The following is a 15263-nucleotide window of genomic DNA, read 5'->3' as shown; positions in this document are numbered from 1 at the left end:
GTAAAAATTAACAACAATTCCTTTAGGAAGTCCTCCATTTGTCTTTGTCATTGATACGAAGAAAGGCTGAGGGCTCCTGCTATATAAGATGGGCGAATCGAAGGAGATGCACTGACCAAAGCTTCCTGCGGGCAAGCACTGTGTGTGTAAAGAAGCGGGTCTGGTTTTCTCTTTGGAGCTTGCCGTAATTCACGCTCACGGTTTCAGGCAATAGCAGGGGCAGCGAGGGGAAGGATGTGAAGCACGTCCGATCTTAACTTTTCCCAGACTGCAAGCTGTTTAACAGCTGTAGGGCTACATGGTAAATCTCATCTGGCAGAATAAACTTTGGTAAAATAGATGGTGTCAAGACTTCATACGACAGGCAAATTGGTTTACTGCTTTCCAGCCTTTTTTTTTTTTAGGATTTGAGTTATTTGAGAGAGAAGAGTTAGAGACAGAGGGGGAAGAGAGAGGTCTCCCATCTCCGATTCACTCCCTACACAGTCACAACAGACTGGACCGATCAGAAGTCAGGAGCTTCTTCCGGGTCTCCCATGCTGATGGAGGGGCCCAAGGACCATCCTCCACTGCTATCCACAGCACATTAGCAGGGAGCTGGATCAGAAGTGGAGAATCGGGACTCGAACCAGCATCCATATGGGATCCTGGCACGATAGGCCAGGTCTTTAATCCACTGTATCACAGCGCCAGCCCTAGAGAGAAATCTTCCATCTGCTGGTTCACTCCCCAAATGGCCACAATGATTGGGGCTGTGCCAGGCTGAAGCCAGGAACCTGGAGCCTCTTCTGGGTCTCCCACATGGATGCAGGGGCCCAAGTACTTGTACCATCCTCTGCTGCTGTCCCAGGCACACTGGCAGGGAGCTAGATGGAAAGAGGAGTGGCCGGGACTCAAACCAGCACCCATATGGGATGCCGGTGCTGCAGGCAGAGGCCTATACTACAGCACCGTCCCCCGGCTTTGTTTTTAAAAACTAGAAATGCCTCCTGCAAAACCAGACAAACTCACATGGAAATTAACCTCTCTCCCATTCTTTCCCAATAATTTTCAAATTCAACCTTCCGTCATTCTCTTCTCCCACCTCACTCCCGTTTCCAATAAGGTATTTGCTGGACAGTATTTACGGTCTACAGAGGTCACTGCTCTATTGGCCTTGGGTGATTATATGAACACCACTGTCCTCTGGTTCTTGAAAAATGTGAGGGGGAGGAAAGGTTTACCTGAAAGATGACAGGAAGTTGAAAAATAAAGATATATGGTAAGGTTCATCTCTGAGAAAACTGCCGTACCGTAACTTAGTGCTTATGACAGGACACAGCACTCGAGTACCTGTGACAGGATCCACACCAGCTCGAGTACCAGGACACAGCACTCGAGTACCTGTGACAGGATCCACACCAGCTCGAGAGTACCAGGACACAGCACTCTACCACCTGTGACAGGATCCACACCAGCACTCAGAGGCTGACACAAATAAGCAGAGCCCAAAGCAAGAGAGGCTATGGCTGGGCAGAGCTCCCAGGGCCATGATTCTGGCCCTGTGCAGGTGGGCAGGGAACCACCCACTACAGTGTGGAATGCAGGCAGTCTTAGCTCCTCTCCCTGCCTCCTCCTCTCTTCCTGCAAACCAACCAGGAATGTTATCTTCACACGGAACAACAACCTCAAGCCACACAGCATTTTGAGTACCTGACAAACGTAATCAATTTTTGACTAATACAAATGATCTGAAAACTCATCTTCAGAGCTGGTGGTGTGGCGTAGCCGGTAAAGCTGCTGCCTGCAGTCCCGGCTGCTCCTCTTCTGATCCAGCTCTCTGCTTGGCCTGGGAGAGCAGAAGATGGCCCAAGTGCTTGGGCCCTGCACCCACATGGGAGACCCGGAAGAAGTTCCTGGCTCTGGATCAGCTCAGCTCTGGCCGCTGTGGCTAATGGGGAGTGAACCAGAGGATAGAAGAAGACCTCTCTCTCTGTCTCTACCTCATCTGTAACTCTTTCAAATAAATAAAATAAATCTTTTTAAAAAAACTCTGTAATTCTCAAAATATTAAAAAAAAAAACACAATTTCCTCAGGGATCAAAAGCAGAGTGAGGGACAAGGCACAGGAGAAGCTGGAACCCCTTCAACAGAAGACAGGAGAAGCAAGCAGGTTCTCTCACGTGACTGTCCCCTCTCGGCGGCAGCGAAGGGCAGGCTGCCGAGGGGGTGGGCATCTCCCATTGTCACAGACCCACGAACCACCTGGGCTTCGCGGACAGCACGGGGGGCAGGCGGAAGAGCCCTCTGCGGAACGGGCAGCACGGGCCCGGTTTCTCTCTGCCCCATCCCAACACTGAGAAAGGCAAAGGCGCAGGCGGAACCTCCAGGGGCACGGACGCGGACGGGGCAGCCATGGCAGGAGTGCCTGTCCAGGCTGTCCTTGGTGAGGGAGCATGCCCCATGCAGGCCAGTGCTGCCAACACACCACTCAGCACGTGGCTACCTAGACCGCTCCAAGGAGAGCCCAAACACAGCGAGGGAGGCCACACACACTGGCAGTAAGCGCTTCACGGGAAGAAAAACTGAAGCCCAAGAACCCTGAGAATCATGAACACGAGGCGAAGAACGAGAAAGCCGTCGAGGGGTCTGTACGGTAAAGCAGGCTGACCGCTCTCACGGTGGTGGTTCAAGCCCCCCGCTCCGCTCCAGTCCTACTTCCTGCTGGTGTTCCTGGGACGCCAGCGGAACGTGGCCCAGGCTCACGTGTCACTGCCATCTGGGCATGAACAAGCAGATGCAGGTGGAAGATCTCTGTCTGCGTCACTCTGCCTTTCCAATGAACAAATTTGGTTTTTCTTTTTTTTTTTTTTTTTAAAGAAAAGCTAATTTTTTCATTCTGAAGACCGTATACTGAGAGGTGGGGGAAAGGAGTTAGGGAGAAGCCCGTATTTCTTCACCACTCATAGCACAAGTCTGTACGGCTGAAGGAACCTTTGAAGCCACAACACCAGCTTCTTGTCACCTAGCAAGCTTCTGAAACCGGAGAGCTCTTCCAGACTCACGTGAGTCCAATGAAAAGTAACCACTTATGGTGTGCGTCTCCGTGAGTTCTGTGTGCATCCTCTAGGGATCACGGATCTTCTTATAAACACAGGAAGAGCTTAAAGAATGGCTGAGAACTGTTTTGCAAGGCACTAATTAAAACGTCTCATATTAGAAGGATCTTAAAAACAGCAGGGAAAGGTATGTTATAACATCTGGTGTGTGATCAGAATTCATACAGACATCAAGACACTAATTTATTCAGGAAAAAAATCTTGTTTATGTACAAGGAATTAAAAGCAAGAAAATGTTTTAAGATCAAGAGGTAGGGCCGGCACCATGGCTCACTAGGCTAATCCTCCGCCTTGCAGCGCCGGCACACCAGGTTCTAGTCCCGGTCAGGGTGCCAGATTCTGTCCCGGTTGCCCCTCTTCCAGGCCAGCTCTCTGCCGTGGCCCGGGAGTGCAGTGGAGGATGGCCCAAGTGCTTGGGCCCTGCACCCCATGGGAGACCAGGAGAAGCACCTGGCTCCTGCCATCGGATCAGCGCGGTGCACCGGCCGCAGCGGCCATTGGAGGGTGAACCAACGGCAAAGGAAGACCTTTCTCCGTCTCTCTCACTGTCCACTCTGCCTGTCCAAAAAAAAAAAAAAAAAAAAAAGATCAAGAGGTAGAAAAAGTCGTATAGCATGGTAAAATCTCATCGACAACAGTGAAACAAGGAAAAGGCTACTCCAACACAGAAAGTCCCCTCTCATCACTACCAGTCCACGCAGGTACTCGGTTCGACTCCAGGGTGGGCCCCAAAGCGTGTTCAGCAGAGGGGGATGGTGGCCGTCACATACTGAGGGAGACCTCTGACCCGCTTTCTCAGCAGACCAGAGCCAGGCACCCTCAGCAATACCCCCAGGTGCTACAGAATCTCAGCGGTCTCCCGAACCAGGGAGAAGAACAGCTGAGCTCTGCGGCAAGAGCAGACACAAAGCTGCCACGTGCACTCTCAGTAACCTCAGCCCCAAGGATCCAGCGTCATGGCACAGCGGCTGAAGTCACTGCCTGCTACACGGGCATCCCACATGGATGCCGGTTCGAGTCCCAGCTGCTCCACTTCCAATCTGGAAAAGCTGCAGACAGTATACATAGAGCCTGGTCTCACTGTAATCTGAAGATGCCAGGCAGAGGTGGGAGGTGAGCAGTTCCGGCTCCTAGCCATGAACTGTGTGTGTGTGTGTGTGTGTGTGTGTGTGGCTCCTAGCCATGAACTGTGTGTGTGTGTGTGTGTGTGTGGCTCCGAGCCATGAACTGTGTGTGTGTGTGTGTGTGTGTGGCTCCTAGCCATGAACTGTGTGGGGGGGGGGGGGGGCTCCTAGCCATGAACTGTGTGTGTGTGTGTGTGTGTGTGGCTCCGAGCCATGAACTGTGTGTGTGTGTGTGTGTGTGTGGCTCCTAGCCATGAACTGTGTGGGGGGGGGGGGGGGCTCCTAGCCATGAACTGTGTGTGTGTGTGTGTGTGTGCGTGTGTGGCTCCTAGCCATGAACTGTGTGTGTGTGTGTGGCTCCTAGCCATGAACTCTGTGTGTGTGTGTGTGTGTGTGTGGCTCCTAGCCATGAACTGTGTGTGTGTGTGTGGCTCCTAGCCATGAACTCTGTGTGTGTGTGTGTGTGTGTGTGTGTGTGTGTGTGGCTCCTAGCCATGAACTATGTGTGTTGGGGGGTAGTGGTGCAGGGCGGGTATATAATCTGAGAGTGTTTTCGAGGACAACTCCAAAATACAAAAAGTAACAAATACTTCTCCTAGCAGGAGTAAGGTGGAAAGGTTCTGACCTTCATTAGGGCAGCCACATGGATCTACTCATTTTCTTTGAGTTAAAATTACATCCTCAGAGGGGCCAGCGCTGTGGTGTCGTGGGTAAAGCTGCCACTGCCACTTGCAGTGCCAGCATCCCATACGGGCACAAGTTCAAGTCCTGGCTGCTCCACTTCTGATCCACCTACTTGCTAATGGCCTGGGAAAGCAGTAGAAGACGACCCAAGTGCTCGGACCCCTGCACCCATGTGGGAGACATGTAAGAAGCTTCTGGCTCCTGGCTTCGGATCGGCACAGCTCTGCCCATTGCGGCCATTTGGGGAGTCAACCAGTAGATGGAAGACCTCTTTCTCTTTCTCTGCCTCTGCCTCTCTGTAACTCTGCCTTTCAAGTAAGTAAGTAAATCTTTAAAAAAAAAAAAAAGTAATCTTGTTTTATTTATTTATATATTTGACAGGTAGAGTTACAGACAGTGAGAGAAAGAGAGAGAGAGAGAAAGGTTTTCCTTCCACTGGTTTACTCCCCAAATGGCTGCAATGGCCAGAGCTGGGCCGATCAGGAGCCAGGAGCTTCTCCTGGTCTCCCATGGGGTGCAGGGCCCAAGCACTTGGGCCATCCTCCACTGCACTCCCGGGCCACAGCAGAGAGCTGGCCTGGGAGAGGAGCAACTGGGACTCGAACTGGCGCCCATATGGGATGCCGCCGCCGTAGGCGGAGGATTAACCTAGTGCGCCACGGCACCAGCCCCAAAAGTAATCTTGACATTACCTTTAACTGTTTTGTTTTAGAGAGTTTACACCAAGTACTAAAATCAACTTTCTGAATCTAACTTATTTAATGTGCAGGACTTCCAGGGAAAACTAGTGAAACAGAAAGATAACATCTACATTTCCAACAATCCACCAGCCGAGAAATTCAGATAAAGGTAGATTAACACATTACTTTGGTCCACTTATTCTAAATGGGGTTCATTCCCCAAATGGACACAATGGCCAGATAGAAGCCAGGGGCCAGGAGAAACTCTGTGCTGGTCTCTCACGTGGGTGCAGGGGCCAAGCACTTGGGCCATCCCCTAATGCTTTCCCAGGCCATTAGTGGGGAGCTGGACCGCAAACCTAGCAGCTGGAATTTTAACCAAGATGTCTTTCTACAGGTGAACAGACGCACTAACTGCAGTACACCTGCCTACTGCTAGAAATGAATGAGCTGCCACGCCCCAGGGACCTGCCGAACCTGCACATTCGAGGGAAGAAGTGAACGAGGCCCACCTGATCAGGAGATACACTGCCTGGTTACGGCTGGATGTGAGGCCTTGAGAAAGCTCATAGGAGATGCACATTATGAAAAAACTACATGAATTCGAAAACTATTTGCACCAAAATAAACATCTTTTAATTCCATTTTCCCAAGAGCTCCTTTGAAGTACCCACACACTTGCTGTTAAAGCCACAACTGTGGGGACAGCCAAAAGATCAGGCTTTTTGGCAGGGACTTGTGGAGAGGAAGGAGTTAACGGGTGCAACAAAGGATTTTAGGGCAGTAAAACTACTGAGTCCCAACCCAGCAAAGTGCCCCTCAGAAGGAGGCGCGTAGAATCGGCACTGCTCACGCGGATCCTGACCAGCGTGCAGGTGGTGCCGGGAGCTCCGCGCAGAGTGGGGCATGGCAGAGTGGGGACCCTGTACTCTTTCAATTTTGCCAAAAAACTGCCTCTGTATAAAAAGAAAACTATGCCAACATTTAACTCTAAGACGTGTCTCTTTCTCCGCAGACTTTAGCTACCTTCAGTCACAGAAAACCCGGAGTCCAGGCTTACCAGCTGCACGGCGTGATGGGCTGCACACTCTTCCTCACCCCGAAAGCGCTGCTGGAGTTTTTCATTGTGTTTTGCAATACAAATTTCCTATAAATACACAAAATGTGCTTTAATACAAGTAACACGGGCACCACCACCTTGAGGTGTACCTAATGCACTTTAGGCTCACCGTACAACACCTGTTAGGGAAGCAGAGCCGCCTTGCCTTTCGTCTGGACTCCTGCCATGGCACCCGCCGAGGGCCCAGGCCCGCCAGAAGGCGCGTGCAGTCGTATCGAGCGTCTCTCCGCCTCTCGTCCCATCGCCCACTTGACTTTGCTAGCGCTCTCACCCAACACGCAATGCCTCCCCTAGCCCTCCTGATTTCTATTTATTATTTATTTGGTTATGTATCTGGTAGCAGGTGCTGAGGGTGAGGTGGGGGGAAAGTGGTGTCCTCAGATAATCTCCAGTGTCCTTTTTTAGCACAGCAGTCTATGGCTAGAACACTGTAAGTCCCAGTACATTCCTTAAATGAAGTCACACAGAAGCAGGGCGCCATCCTGCGCTTGGGAGCTCTCTGGTGAGAGCCTAAACTGCCCAGATGGGTTTAACAAGCGTCACGAGACCTGGGTTTTCTGGCTGCATGCCTCGGAGCTGAAAAGGACTACGAAGCTTAGAAAGTGACTGCACGTGGCTGCTGGGACATAAGAAGACGTTATTTCCATAGCCCTGCTGAAGTCACAAAGCATTAGCTTGAAGCCACGAGCGAGGTGACGGGGGCAGGTGCAGGCCCACGCGTGGCTGTGCAGATGGTGCCACGCAGGTCTCTCAAGGGCTTTGTTCTTTTTAGCACTTACTGCCTTTGCTCCCTGTCCCTCTGCAGTTCATGGCCACCTCCAACGGCAGCATCTCCCAGGCTGCTTCCTCACAACGCGCCCCACTCACACGCACACCAGCGGAGGAGGTCCGTCACTCAGGGAGCAGCCCCACAAGCCCTGGACACCAGCTCACCCGCTCGGCACCTTCCTGGGTGCAGTCAGCTCCCTCTGCGTCCCCTTGGCTTCACCTCACGGCCCCCAGTGCAATCTGAATCTTGTCCCCCACTCTCCCCCAGACTCCCAACACAAGGCCCCGTCGCTGCAAACACGCAGTGTCCCGGAGTGGACCATGCTCCCTCTCCCCTTCTGGACGCCCCCTCTCCTGCTTCTTCCAAGTCAGCCCTGGGAGGCTCCGCCACATAGTTCCCGGGGTGCCTCCCTCCAGGCACCTCCTCACACCACACTCACGCCCAGCAACGACGCCCTGCTGAGCTCTGAACCACAGAGGGCGCCGCTCCGCTGGGCCGCCACCCTGCCCCCACCCTCCTTCGCGGCACAGGGCCCTGCTCACCGCCGCCTCCACCCGGATGTCCGTGCACACCCCCCCCCCCCAGCTCGTCACCTCTCGCCTGTGCGTGCTCTTCCCACCCTAGAAGCCCGGGAGCCAGTGGAGAAGACCCCCTCTTCCCTTCCCCTCATTCACCAAGCCTACAGCCTCTCTCCCTCAAGGAAGGACACTTCTCACACTGTGCGTCCCGTGCCGTGTGCGCCTCTGCCACCCCAGTGCACACTCCCAGTGCGGTGAGGAAATGAAGCCCTCCAGCCAACACCCCTCCATCGCTCCCACTCCCATGTCCACAGGCCCTCCCCTCTGCTCAGCACACCCTGGGCACCTCCCCCGGGCTGGTTAGCGAGGGCACGGGGCTGCCGGCTGGCTCGCCGCAGCCCCTCTGAGCGCACACACAACCCTCACGGGCTGTGCCGTGGGAGTCTGCAGTGTCTTTTGTTCTGTTCCTAATCACTGTCAACACCATTAAACACCATTAAACTGGTGGTTTCTACTCAGACGGGACAACTTGGACCGAGCCCCCAGCACCACTCCCCGCCTCCCCCTGCACACCCGCAGGGCCTCTCTGCAGGCCTGGCAGAAGCCGAACCGCATGGTTTCCCGGTGTTCACCCTCGCAGACTCCGCCTGGTCTGTGAGCGCCTCTACTGCTCCCCGAGGGGCTGCGCTGACCAGCGGGCACCAGCTGCACCAGGAAGCACGCTTCGTCCCTCCTGCCTCACAGAGATGGTGAGGCCAAACAGGCCCGCAGGCCCCGGCTCTGGGCGGGACCCTGGTGTCCAGGGGAACAGGAGGGTGCGCCGAGGAGCAGCGAAGCGGCCACTCCCTGGGGCCTGCAGCGCTGACCTCACAGCCAAGAGGCAGCACGCGGAGCCCAGAACGGGCCAGGCCCGGGCGCTGGCTCCAGGGTCAAAGCCTGCGTTTGGATCAGCAGACAAGACAAAAGGAGTAGTCCAGCCATCAGCCAGGATCAGACCTCCGGGAACGCACCATCTAGGAAGTCGGAGCGCGGGAGGAAGCCAGGGCCCCGACGCGGGTACCTTTTTGTTTCTGAGGTAGGCTTTCTTGGCGCAGACGCGGCCGCGGCGGGCTTCCAGCTGGCGCGCCTTCTGCTGCAGCTTCTGCAGCTCCTCCCTCTGCCCCCTCAGCTCCTCCTCCTCCAGCATGGCCTCCATGCTCTCGTACGTGTCGTAGTACACCACTTCGTCTCTCTTTTCTGTCCGGGGAGAGCAGCGGTGACGGTGCTTAACTCTGGGTGCTCGGTGGGCACCAGGTGCAACAGGGCTCAAACCCACGCACCGGCTCCCCAGTCCGCAGCCAAGCTGCCACCCGCCCCCCAGCTCCTTGTCGGGCCGGGCTCACTAGGAAGTGCCCCTCGGAGCAGATGCACGCAGAGCGTGGCCACGACCCACACCCCTGCCCACTGCACCTGCACAGTCAGACTGGCTGCAGCCACTCTGCAGAGGCGCCCTGCTGAGCCTGCAGAATCGGCGTCTGATTTCCTAGCTCTGTGCCCAGGCTTCTTTGACGTCAGGACTCTCACTGCGTGTCCTCCCCACTCCCTCAAGCCCGTGGGCCCGGCAGTAGAGCACACCCTACCGGAGATGAGCCGCTTGATGCTCTCCAGCTGAGCCGTTAGCAGGAGCTCCTCACACTTGAGGATTTCAAACTGCACTTCATACAACTGAAGCTGCAGGTCGTAATAATCCGCTTCCAACTGGTCCAGGCGGGCAATGGCTTCCGGGCCACCCTGCAAACTCTGCATCTGCATGGAAAGTGAAAACATTTCCAGTTTGTGGAAACAGAAATCCTACAGAATAAACCCATGCAGCATTGCTCTAAGAAAGCAACGTGGAGGCAGGAAGTACAAACTTAAACATCGAAACACAAACATCGCGTCACATGACGCGGCTTTGGGACGCAGTGGGCCAGGTTTCAGCTTCACGTCACTGCTCTTCCATACTGGCGGCGGCCCTGCATTCGTCACCCTGACGTCAATGACGACAGTGTCCTCTCGCAGTCCGCACAGTGGGTGAGTCCGACAGAAACCCTTTTCCTATCAGCACATGGAAGAGAAGGACATCTGCGGTGCAGTGGGGAAGGTGGCCACAGCTCGGCTGCCCCAGGACCTGCCGACCAGGGAGGGGTGGGGGGTGGGAGGGCCTGCCATCTGCAGACAGCTACCACCGCTATCTTTACCCAAGCACAGACAGCTGCACAGTGACCCTAGCGACGCGGGCTCGGCAGTTTCCAGGCGCCGGTCATGAAGTAGTGGGAGGCCTTATGCCAGACTGTTCTATTTGCTGAGGGGCACTGAAGCGAGAAGGGGAATTGTTGCCAGGTACCTGAAGGGAACCACAGACAGGAGCGCAGGCCTCAGAGCATGGATCCAGCCCGTGAGTCCCATGGATTCCTATCTGGCTCCATGGAGAAGGCAGCTGCAGGAAGGACAGTTTTCTGATGGAAACAGCAAGATCCGCCGGCGCCACAGCTCACTAGGCTAATCCTCCGCCTTGCGGCGCCGGCACACGGGGTTCTAGTCCCGGTCGGGGCGCCGGATTCTGTCCCGGTTGTTCCTCTTCCAGTCCAGCTCTCTGCTGTGGCCCAAGTGCTTGGGCCCTGCACCCGCACGGGAGACCAGGAGAAGCACCTGGCTCCTGGCTTCGGATCAGCGCGGTGCGCTGGCCACAGCAGCCATTGAGGGGTGAACCAACGGAAGGAAGACCTTTCTCTCTGTATGTCTCTCTCACTGTCCACTCTGCCTGTCCAAAAAAAAGGAAACAGCAAGATCCTTGCACAGACACAGAACCACTTAGAAGGCCCTGGAGGGGTGACGCTGTGTCACATAGGGTCACGTGGCCACCTGCACCACCAGCACCCCACATCAGAGTGCCGGTCTGATGTCCCAGCTGAAAAGCACAGTTAGGGCCTTTCCCAAATGTGCAGTGTTCACAGTAACAAGAATTATGCAAATGTAAGAGTGCTCTTCGCCAGTGTGGTGGTGCGGTGGGCTAAGCTGCCATCTGCAATGGTGGCATCCCGTGAGCGCCAGTTCAAATCCTGGCTGCTCCACTTCCAATCCACCTGCCTGCTCACGCACCTGGGAAAGCAGCAGAAGACAGCCCAAGTATTTGGGCCTCTACCACCCTTGTTTGAGACCCTGTTTGGAGTTTCAGGTTCTTGGCTTGGGTCTGGCCCAGCGCCAGCCACTGCAGCCACTGGGAATGCAAGATCTCTAAGTCTGCTTTTCAAATAAATAATAATAATAATAACAACAACAACAAGTCCTCAGAATGTTGGTGAGCAAATACTTCATCTTGGATTTTGAGCGAGTGCTGCTGCGTTAAGAAGTGTTTCTCCCACCACAGCACTACACACAGAAGAGATTCGACGTGTGCTGCTTGGCCTTGGAGGGAGGGGGAGGATAAAACAGAACCTCTGCACGTGTCCACCCGCTTACTCCCGTCTCACTCCCCTCACACAGCCCTCTTCCCGCTGCCTCCGGACTCTTGTTCCACTCTGGAGCCAGCCCCGGGCCTAGCTTCCTCTCACCTCCCCCGCCCTGCTCACAAGGTCACTCTCAGTGGCATCAGTGAAAGCTCAGAGCTGTCATCTGAGACGGCCTCCAGTGGTGCTAGGGTGCATGCCGGCGGCTCCACGCGGGGATGCTGAGCCACGCCAACCCAGCACCTGCAGCCTTTCCTGGAAGGGTGAGCCCTGGGCACGCATCGACAGCGCGAGCTGCCTCCTGCCAGCATGACAGTGCTCTGAGCTTCCTCCAGGGCAGACAGCACACACACTGAGCCACAGGGGCTTCCGAGTCGGGTGGCATCAAGCATCGGCTCAGGGGAGAGGCAGGGATTCTCCTACCAGCAGGGAGCTCACCCCCGTTTCCTGGATGGGCAAGTTCAACCCAGAGCAAGTGTCCACAAAGGCAGAAAGTGCGCCCGAGAGAACACGTGGTGGGCCGTGGCGGATCCTCGTTAAAGCTCCAGGGTGGAGGAGCACAGTCCACCAGCCTTCTGGGGGTTAGCGGAGGACAAAGGGACACAGGAGCCTAACTTCCACATGCAGGCCAAATCCTCAGCGGGCATCGTGGTGCTGCAGGCGGAGCCACCGCCATCTGCCACCCATTTGCAGACTTCCAGGGAGTTCCTGGATCTCAGCTGCAGCCTGGCCCATCCCCAGCCGTGCAGCCATTTGTGGAGTGAACCAAGATGGCCCAAGTACTTGGGTTGGGTCACCCATGGGCTTTGGCCTGACCCAGACCTGGCTGCTGTGACCGTTAAGATCTCCTGTACCACCTCTCCCTCTAACTCTTCCTTTCAAATAAATGAATCATGGGAACTAGGCACAGCCTCAGACAAGCTCTGAACCAAGACCAACCCCTCTGTGTGGGAAAGGTGGGAAGAACAGGAGACAAACCTGAGCACTAACACGACTTCTATCAGCAACAGCTGCACAATTATGTGTGCAATGAGGCGACACAATCATCCGGAATTCCACATTTTGGAAATGTTGGACAACCTAATCTCACCAGACCGTGTTGCTAGTAGAGTCCACTTAATGTAACTGTGTTTCATCAGTGAAGTGACAACACCTGCCACATGCTATTGGCTCCATATTATTTCCTAAAGTCTGAAAAACTTGGAACTGAGACATACGTAGCCTTAGGGGTTGTAAATGATGGCCCACGTGCTTATAACACGAAGGGCTTTGTTTGAAGATGAGATAACACAAATAAAGCACTAAGGACAGGACCTAAAACATTACAGCTTTCTACTTGCCTTTTACAACCACTGCCAATGTAGCTGGCAAAGACAGAGCTTAAGCAATAAAAAAATAGAACCTTCCGTGTGCAGAATGGGTTTCTGTGCTTAGAGAGTGAAAATTTCTAGGGTGCAGATTTACAACAATCTGCCTATCGAGAAACAAATTTACAACAAAAACCTAGTCTCCTGCACAGACAAGCAGCGTGGCTTCCCGCCTCTGCTCGCTCCGTGGCTGCCACGAAGCTCCTTGCTGTCAGGTTTCGGCGAGGCCCACGTGAAACATCTCGCCACCTTCTACAACGTTCTTTGGTGAAACCAGAAATGTCTGCTGAGGCAAGTGACCATCTGCAACCCAGGAAACGTCCTCGCCCTCTCTGCGCCCACCTCCGTGATACGCACTAAACCCCAGCACAGGATGAAGGCAGTCACGGCTCCGAGTCACCGCCTTCTCACTGCAGGCCAGGCACGGGAAGGCCAGCAGAGAGACACAGCACCTCTGGGGCCACAGCATCCTCAGAAGGCTACTGCACACTTCTTAGGTCTCACTCACTCGAGGTTACATTCGGGACACATCTGCAGAACTGCGACCTGCACAGTAGTGCAACATGGCGTCTCTCCATCTAACTCTGTCTTTAAAACAAATCTTTAAAAAAAGAAAAAAAATCTGGGGGGAGTGTGGACAAGAGAGAGACACAGAGGACAGAAACATATTAATCTTCAACCATCAGCTCACTCCCAAAACACCCACAAGAAAGCCGGGTGTAGGCCACACTGAAGCCAGGAACTCCACACAGGTCTCCCCGTGGGTAGCAGGGCCTCAAGCACTCAGCCATCTTCTGCTACTTCTCAGTCCATTTGCAAGGAGCTGGATCAGAAGTGCAGCTGCTGGGACTCAAGCCAGTGCCCTGAGAGGCTGCGTCACAAGGTGAGCCCTAGCGCGCTGCGCCACAACGGGGCACTGCCTGATGGTGGAGCGGAGAACAGACTGACAGGTTTACCTGCAGACCACGCGCTGTTTCTGAGTCCTCACGGGGCAGGGGGCCAAAGAAGGAAGCCACAGCTGACAAACTCTGCCAGGGCTCTGTCCGGCAAATGACATCTTCAGCAGTTCTGACAGTCAGTCTAGGACTAGTGGTTCAGGTGCAGACGACCTGGGAACCGACTAAAGGTGCGTGTGAACTGCGTGGATACGGACATTACTCAAGCACGGGGTTCCTAGCTTTCCAGCTCTTAAAGGGGCAGGAGGCTACGGCCCAAGAAGGTAAGAAAGACTACAGTCAAGACCCAGCAGCACTGCAGAGCAGCAGAGCCTGGAAGGACACCGTTTAACTCAACAGCAGGAGGACCTGCTAGCCCAGGTGGCATCACATTCGTGGCAATACTTGACGCTTAACCTCTAGTTTCACTTTCCAGATGTCTTCATTCTGTCTGCTCCTGAGTACAGCGAAGCCCCTGAACTGTATCCCCAGATGGACAAGTCGAATGGCATGTGAAACACACGTCAGAAAGAGGTTTTAAAAACCACTTTGAGTTACAAAGCACAAACAACTCTATTTTACCTAATGCAGGAGATGCACCTGTCTTGCCTGGCTGCGTGCACTGTGCTCACTGAACACTCGCTGTGACCAGCGTGTGTCCGTGGCTCTCCTGCCCGTGTGCCTCGTGCAGTCCTCACCTGCTCCCATCCCCCCACTGCGGACCAAAACATGAAGTCAGAGTCCACTTTTCCAAGTCCACGTTCCTTACACCAAAGCCCCTTTCATTACTCTACTAATTATTATTTATACTCACTTTAGAGAAATGCATGGGTCTCTACTGTCAGCTGTGAAATAAAATTTGAAAGGCAGAGTAAGAGTAGATTTAAGAGTGACCCATTGACCCACTCTATAAACCAGCCAGGGAAACCGTTCATTTAGAGAACAGAAAACGACGAGAGGGGCTCCCTGCCCGCCAGCCCAGCTAGCATCTGAGCACAGGCACTTCTCACCCAGGCAGCTCACGGCTGCGTGTGCTTCTCCAGGGCTCCCCTTCCTGACGGAACAATCTCACAGGTCCTTTTCACATTACACTAGTCTTCCCCCACCACGCACTAACACAAAGCCTGCAGCTTACTCATGCTCGCCTGTGTGCATGTGTGTGTGTGTACGTGCGTGTGCGTGTGCGCTGGAGACAGGGTGTAATTAATCACGTCTTTATCCTTGTCACTCAAACTCCTGGCAAAGACAACAAACGGTGAATGAACAACTAAAACCAAGCAGAATTCTAACAAGCAGGGTCACTGGGTCACTGCTCAAACCATCTTTGAAAGTTCACTCATTGGGGCCAGCAGGGGGCTAAAGCCCTGTTCTGCAGCACCAGCATCCCTTATGGGCGCTGGTTCTAGTCCCGGCTGCTCCACTTCTGATCCAGCTCTCTGCTGTGGCCTGAGAAAGCAGTGGAGGATGGCCCAGGTCCCTGGGCTCCTGCACCTGTATGGGA

General features: G+C 54.3%; 1 protein-coding gene and 1 long non-coding RNA gene across 5 annotated transcripts in view; one reads left to right on the top strand and one right to left on the bottom strand.

The window, feature by feature from the left end:
• The window catches only part of JMY (junction mediating and regulatory protein, p53 cofactor), a 74761-nt gene that overhangs the window by 8645 nt on the left and 50853 nt on the right, over window positions 1-15263 (bottom strand). Inside the window, exons 5-8 of one of the 3 annotated variants that reach the window (XM_089312910.1) lie at window positions 10359-10451; window positions 9613-9778; window positions 9054-9229; window positions 6647-6733 (exon numbers count right to left, since the gene is read on the bottom strand). In XM_089312910.1, coding sequence (XP_089169036.1) covers window positions 6647-6733; window positions 9054-9229; window positions 9613-9778; window positions 10359-10451 — 522 coding nt within the window. Of the gene's footprint in view, window positions 1-6646; window positions 6734-9053; window positions 9230-9612; window positions 9779-10358; window positions 10452-11141; window positions 14608-15263 lie in introns of those variants that run through there. The other 2 variants (XM_070056324.2, XM_089312911.1) reach the window with 2 other exon arrangements.
• On the top strand, window positions 7-6565 carry LOC149122220 (uncharacterized). Of its 2 annotated transcripts, none has more exons than XR_016220341.1 (2): window positions 7-4211; window positions 5984-6230. It is a non-coding gene; the product is annotated as an uncharacterized LOC149122220 (long non-coding RNA). The 2 variants fall into 2 exon arrangements; XR_016220342.1 differs by lacking the exon at window positions 7-4211 and adding an exon at window positions 4685-5755 and having other exon boundaries at window positions 5984-6565.

Source organism: Oryctolagus cuniculus, chromosome 14, assembly GCF_051225735.1.
Source record: "Oryctolagus cuniculus isolate XC-2025 breed Fujian yellow rabbit chromosome 14, ASM5122573v1, whole genome shotgun sequence".
Lineage (NCBI taxonomy): Eukaryota > Metazoa > Chordata > Mammalia > Lagomorpha > Leporidae > Oryctolagus > Oryctolagus cuniculus.
The sequence above is the reverse complement of the archived record's forward strand: the minus strand, read 5'-3'. Positions and strand labels throughout refer to the sequence as shown.